This window comes from Neovison vison, chromosome 8, assembly GCF_020171115.1.
Source record: "Neovison vison isolate M4711 chromosome 8, ASM_NN_V1, whole genome shotgun sequence".
Taxonomy (NCBI): domain Eukaryota; kingdom Metazoa; phylum Chordata; class Mammalia; order Carnivora; family Mustelidae; genus Neogale; species Neogale vison.
Window position 1 is genome coordinate 105,715,163 of NC_058098.1, and position 6,486 is coordinate 105,721,648.

At 53.1% G+C, this 6,486-nt stretch overlaps 1 protein-coding gene across 1 annotated transcript; it reads right to left on the reverse strand.

Annotated features, from left to right (window-relative positions):
- Positions 1 to 309: 309 nt before the first annotated feature.
- On the reverse strand, positions 310 to 6,156 carry FOXI3 (forkhead box I3). The gene is made up of 2 exons (XM_044262497.1): positions 5,511 to 6,156; positions 310 to 2,806 (listed from the first exon to the last, which is right to left on the reverse strand). The coding sequence occupies exons 1-2, from the start codon at positions 6,154 to 6,156 to the stop codon at positions 2,181 to 2,183; spliced, it is 1,272 nt and encodes a 423-aa protein (XP_044118432.1). The 3' UTR covers positions 310 to 2,180.
- Positions 6,157 to 6,486: the final 330 nt, after the last annotated feature.

Consider the following 6,486-nt stretch of genomic DNA (forward strand, 5'->3'; position numbering starts at 1 on the left):
GCCGCTGCCAGGTGGTGAGACCTCACAGCAGCATTTCATTCTGGAAGAGATGGTCTGTGCACTTAGTTGGATCGAAGACAGAACTGTCACGCTGCTAAAAATCAAACTGCTCATCGGCCTACACACGATCCCCAAGGAGTAACTGTTTGGTTCCAGCCTTTCAGATGTGAGCAGGTGGGACAAATCTGACAAAAAACCGTTTGCTTTCAACTCTCAACAAAATCCCTGTCAGGGCTTCAGGGCCAGGCCCCTCACACCTCTCTTCCTTTAGGAGAAGCTGAAGACAGAAAAACAAATCCCTAAAAGTGGTTAGAAATCATCCCACTTAAGAGTTTATTTCATGTGATTGTCAGCATGCAGTGTACTTTCTTGGGGAAAAAAAAGTTCTGTCCCAGTTCACATTATAAATTAATTTACAAATATAGAATTGTGTTAGAAGCAATATTTATAAAAGTCCATACGATTTTTCACAAAGAAAAATATCCACAGAAATTGGTTTTTGTACACACAATCTGGGGGTAGGTAGTGTCTTTGGTTGTCTTTCTCTGTAATATTTAAAAAGTAATGGTGATGTTACTTATACCTCGATAAACTGTTTAAAAAATAATTTTCTATATTGTGTATTTCAAAATAAAAATTTAAGAATAATGCTGTGAGTCTCAGAAAAGAATACACAGGGAAAAGTTGAAATTTTTTTACAATGTACGTGTGGTCCTTTTCCTAAAAAAAAAAAAAAAAAAAATTTTTAAATCCCCAAACCAACAATGTTCCTATCAAAGACCCAACAACATGGTACAAAGGCAATTCAGGACATTCTATTCATCTTAATGGAGGCTGTTCCAATAAATCAACAATCATCCCCATTTTAATTAGCACCTCTTAGATAAGTTCAAACAATGGCTGAGCTCTGGCTGGGCCCTGGGAGGGTGACCATGAACACCATTCAAATGAAGATACCTCTTGAGAAGTAAAAGGGAGTGCCAAAAATAAATTATATTGATAATTTTTTGACAACAAAGGTTTTATTAAGAAACTATAAAAATTCCACTTCAAAAACTATTTTTAATAAAATTCTAGAATTGTTTTAAAAAACGAGAAATCCAAGACACATGCTAAAAGGTCTAGGACATCAAGTTAATGAGGACCATGGTCACCCTGGACCTCAGGCACATGGCAGAAGGCAGAGGTGGTGCCTATCCTTGCTGCTCAGCTCAAGTGATACTTATTTCAACCAGAAATCTTTGGTTAAATGAGACCTAGTTCATTCCTACCCCTAGACGCTATGTCTGCCTATGCACAATGGCACCTTTTTTTTTAGAACCAGAACAGACCTTCCAGCACTAGCTCTGGAGCCAGACTGCCTGGACCCGATCCGGCTCCACAACTTATTATCTGTGTGACCTTGGGGAAGTCACCTGACATCTGAACGTGAGGGGTAGTAACCATACCTAGCTCCCAAGGTTGTTGTGAGGATTAAATGACCTAATACAACCTCGAGTGTCCATCTGAAACAGCGCTGGGCACTCACGGCTCTCGGGGGCAGCTTCCCAGCTATTAGTTAGTATCTACTGGGGCCCAGGCACGGAGCAGAAGCGGAGGTGACACATGAGCTGGATGGAGCTCAGAGGACCTGCGCTGCGGTAGGACCCAGCACAGGATTTAAACTTTAATTCATGGCCAAAAACTGCAAGTGGAGGCTTCCTATAAACATCCAGATATCTGACTTTTCTAGACAAATGAGGATGCTGCCAGGCAGGATAGTAACAAACGGCCCACAGCAGCCTTTTGCTGGTCCACCAGAGCACTCCCTTACCTGCTTCAAGGGACCAACTGCTACCTCTTTTCTACTGATCAGCTTCATTCTTTTGCTCTTTGGCCGGCCCTTGGACACATCTGAGCTCATAACCCTGCGCTACAGTGACAAACAGAACAGACATGGTCCCTGCCCTCACGCGGGGCTCACAGGCACTGTCCCCAACAGAGTGAGGTGGCTTTCTCTCCAGAGAAACCTGTAAAAGCACACGGGCTGCGGGAAGAGTTATCTACTGCTCCCATTGGGCCACAGGAGCACCTGGGCCTCCAGAGGAATGCAGAAGTCCACTTCCTGTCCCTGAAATCTGCATGTCACGAGACCTCAGGTGTGCATATTCAAGTCCGGAGGGCGGCTGTCCCAGGCTGTCCTAGACCTCGGAGCCCTCGCGGGGGTAGATGAGGCTGTTGACCATGCTGAAGTTGTAGAAGGAGCTGCTGAACGGGCTGCTCTGACCCCCGCCGCTGCTGGCGGGGAAGGGGCTGTAGTAGGAGGACCTCTGGCTGCTGCTGCCGTTGCTGGCACCGTTGCTCAGTGGCAAGCTGTCTGGTGGGGCTTCCGGGACGGAGCTGGCGGGAAACGTGCTGCTGGAGGCCAGGGGGCCCCCCTGGATCCCTAGGTGGCGGCCGGTAGGGACTGCCCGCGGGGTGTTCCCACTGCTGCTGACGCTCAGGGTGCTCAGGCTGCTGAAGAAGGTGTTGAGGCAAGGGGCGGAGGAGAGCAGGGACCCTCCCGGGGAGGAGGCAGTACTCTTGGCGCCCTCGGGGGACTCTGGGGACTGGGGCGGCCTTAGCAATGCAGGGGGGCTGTCTCCTTCGGGCTTCCCACCCACGCCGGACCCCAGTCCCGAGGAGAGTCCTTCTTCTGATTTTGTGGTCCCTGCGGCCACCGTGGAGGTGCCGCTGGCTTCCGAGCGGCGCTTGCGCTTCCGACGGAAGTTCCCATTGTCAAACATTTTCTCACAGTTCGGATCCAGGGTCCAGTAATTCCCTTTCCCTGTGGAGAGGAGAAAGGCACGCAAGTCAGAGAAGCGCCCAGCTCAGGCCCATGCAGTCACCTTCAGTTCTGCAAGGAGGAGCACAGACTCTCATAAATGCGGACGGAGATTTATCCTTTCGGGGAGACCTTGCTCCTCACCTTCTACAAGAAATCCGGAACAAAGGTGTTCTGGCCATTTACACCCCCCCGCCCCGGCAGTGTCTGCTACCTAAATCTTAAGACCTAATTCTAGGTCCAAGACATTTTTAATTACCCAACGCCTTCCCCTCCGGATCCATACGCTGTACCCTAGCAAAATCTTGGTGCTGCTTAAATTCGAGCCCACATTTCTTTATTTACAGAAGTAGGCATGAGGAGAATGCCCATTTCATTGACTGATGCGAGGGTTAAGTGCTGTCTCCACAGAGAAGCTGGCACACAGCAGTGAAAATCACTATCTGTTATTTTATTGGCTGAAAGGTACACTATTTGTCCCTGAAACAAACAACAAACACACACTCCACTGGAAAAAGCAACCTCAAATACCCAATCATTTATCTTGCCAAACAAAAATTACAAAAGTTACCACTGATCCATCAGTCGTTTTAACAACTTGGGTAACATTGTTCATGGTACGGGAAGCCTGCAGTCTACATGCCCCCCCCCCCACCACCTTGAGCAGCAGAGGCCCTGCATCCCTCACTCCGCAGATCTCAGATCAGAGCCTCAGGTAACCCATGCAGAGCCAGTCTTCTGCTTAAAAAACTTCCCCCACTACCTAGTACAACTGAGGTAAAAAAGACCTGTCACTTGGAGGATTTTCTCTCAGTAACTTTTATTGTTCCCAGTAAATAGGATCTTGGACATGTGAAAGCACTGCTCAGCACTTATCCCATCAAGTGCTTTTACATGGACAACTTCTGCTGCCCCTCACAGCTCTGTGGAGGTAGCACTATCAGTGCCTCCATTTTTCAGATGGTGAAACTGAGGGGCAGAAGGGTTAGTAACCTGCAGTATTCCCAGTTGGCAACGGGGATTTAAGGGATTTAAGCAGGCTGACTCTAGACTCAGCATTCTTACCTAACCACTGTGTTAGGTTGCCTGCACAAACCAGCACACACCCCTCCAAACCCATTATCTTCATTAACACATTTTTTGCAAATAGTTGCAAAAAGAAAAAATTCTTATTCATACAACTACCATCTAGATGGTAGTACCTGCACCTATAAGGATATCTGATATTGGGCCCCTAAGTCCCAAAGGCTTTGACAAGACACTAGCTAAAGACACCAACTTTTTAGAAAGTCTAAAAGAATATACATGACAATTAATGTGATAATCTCGGGTGATTCAGAGGCCAGACTGGGAAGCTGCATCTTCCAGAACTGTACGTCCTGTCACTTGCCACACACACGGCTGTCGGGCACTTGAAAAGTGGGTAGTCCAAAATGCCAAGTGGAATCAAACACACACAGGATTCTGAATACTTAATACCAAAAAAAAAAGTATCTCAGTAAAAATTTTTATATTTGGTTTATGTTGAAACAGTAGTTTGGGTGACTTAAAAATAGTAAAAATAATTTCATCATTTTTTTTTAACCTTTTTAAATGTGGCTACCAGAATATTTGCCATCACACGTGATTTATACTGTATTTCCATTGGAAAGCTCCCCTTTGGAATACATTGGGGGCGGGGAGGGGGGGGGAGGGAACACTCCAGAGCATTTTACACAAACTCCTGGATCTCTGCAGCACGCAACTGAAACCATTTTATTTCTCTTTTGCCCATCACACCTCTGTCCCCTACCTGGTTGCCAGAGCCTTCTGAAAACCTCAAGTATAATCGTGTTTCCGTTCTTTTTGGGTCCACCCCACTTCTTCTCAGGTAGAGGAAAACCACTCCCAGCACTCCACTGTAACCCAGCCCTCCCCAGCAGAGGGCTGAGCAGCAAATTTGGGGTTTTCATTTTTACATTTGGAAACGGTAAGTCACCGAAACCACAATTTGCAGGACCCCAGCTAAAGCTCTCTGATTCCTCTTGGCCCTCTGTCCCGACGCCTGTGTCACTACCCTCGTAACATTTCTCTCAAGGTAGGCTCTTGTTTCATGAAGGACACCGTTGATCAAGTCTTAGGAACCTGGGGCAGGAAGAAGGGCATCCAGGGACAGCCTGAAAGGCCTGCTGTTGCTCGGTCCCTCACCACCTCTTCCGTGCAATGGGATGTAGGGATTCAGCTTATCTGAATCCCTTTACAGCTGTCCCTTATCTAAGATCGCACACGGGTTCTTATTGCTAACCTACCTCCCTGTGCCTTGAACCGTCCCTTTAATCGGCATGATGAACACCACCCAGGGGTGGCTTCGGGTCTGAAGAAACGGTCTTTTTCCTTCTTCTCTAACTGGCCAGCCTCAGCGCTCGCGCGCGTGTGTGTATGTGAGAACGTGTGTGTGTGGGGGGGGTGTAGGTGTAAGGGGCGAGCTCCACCCCCACCGGCTCCCCGCTCTGAGGACCCTCTGATGGTTCCCTTTGTCCTCCGGCTTGCCCTCACCCCGGCCAGACGAGGTCGGAGGTCCGGGTGGTGGGTTCCCACCCCGGCTCCCATCCCCAGTTAGAGAGGACCCTGCGTGGAGCTTCAAGTGAAGCCCCACGCCAACGCGCCCCTTGCCTGCGCGCCGCTGCCCCCCACTCCCGGGCGGGCAGCACCGGCCCGGCGGTCTCACCTGGGTCGTCCTCGTCGCGGGGCACCTTCTTGAAGCAATCGTTGAGCGACAGGTTGTGGCGGATGGAGTTCTGCCAGCCGGCCTTGCTGCGCTGGTAGAAGGGGAAGCTGTCGGCCACGAACTGGTAGATGTGGCTGAGCGTGAGCTTGCGCTCGGGCGCGCTCTGAATGGCCATGGCGATGAGCGCCGAGTACGAGTAGGGCGGCCGCACCATCTTCATCAGGTCCTCGCGGCTGGCCATGGACAGCCAGCCCAGCTCCCCGGGCGCGGCGGGCCCCGCGGGCGAGGCGGGCGCGGCGGGCGCGGGCTGAGCGAAGGCCCGCTGCGCGCAGCCGAAGGTGCCGGCGGCGGCGGGCGGCTGCAGGAAGGGCCCGGCGGCGCCCCCGGGGGGCGGGGGAGGCGGCGGCGGCGGGGCGCCCAGGTACGCCGCGGCGGCGGCAGCAGCGGCGGCGGCGGGCGGGCCGCCCACGCCCGGCCCGTTGAGCCACAGGTAGGGGTTGGCGGCGGCGGCGGGCGGCGCGGCGTAGTCTGCCAGCCCGTAGGGCGCCCTGGCGGCCGGAGGGGCGCCCTGGGCGGCGGCGGCGGCAGGCGGGGGCAGGCCGGGCTGCGAGTAGACGCCGAAGTTGTCGCCGCAGTAGAGAGCCATGTCGGTGGCCGTCGGCGGGTGCGGCGCGGCGGCGGCGGCGAGAGGCGAGCGGGGCTGGTCTCGCCGCGCGGGCGAGAGCATCCCTTTGGGGGCCCACCCCACGGCCCCGCCTCGGCCCTCACAGGGCGACCGGTGCTCGGGGTGGGGGTGGGGGGGGGTCGGCGGCGGCGCGCGGAACGCCTGCGGTTCGGCCTCTTATAACCGTCTGCGGCGCGGCTCCTCCCGGGCCGGCCCGGGGCTGGGCGGCGGCCCGCGGGCCGGGGCTCTCCACGCCCCCGCCACGCCCCACCTGCCCGCGCAGCCGGGCGGAGCGCGCCCCAGCCCTCGCGC

What these genes read in the sequence shown, in the direction of transcription:
- FOXI3 (XM_044262497.1), bottom strand. Translation starts at nt 6,156, where the DNA reads ATGGCTCTCTACTGCGGCGACAACTTCGGCGTCTACTCGCAGCCCGGC. An exon ending in CCGCGACGAGGACGACCCAG is followed by an intron (nt 2,807 to 5,510) that starts GTGAGACCGCCG and finishes TCCTCTCCACAG; the next exon opens with GGAAAGGGAATTACTGGACC.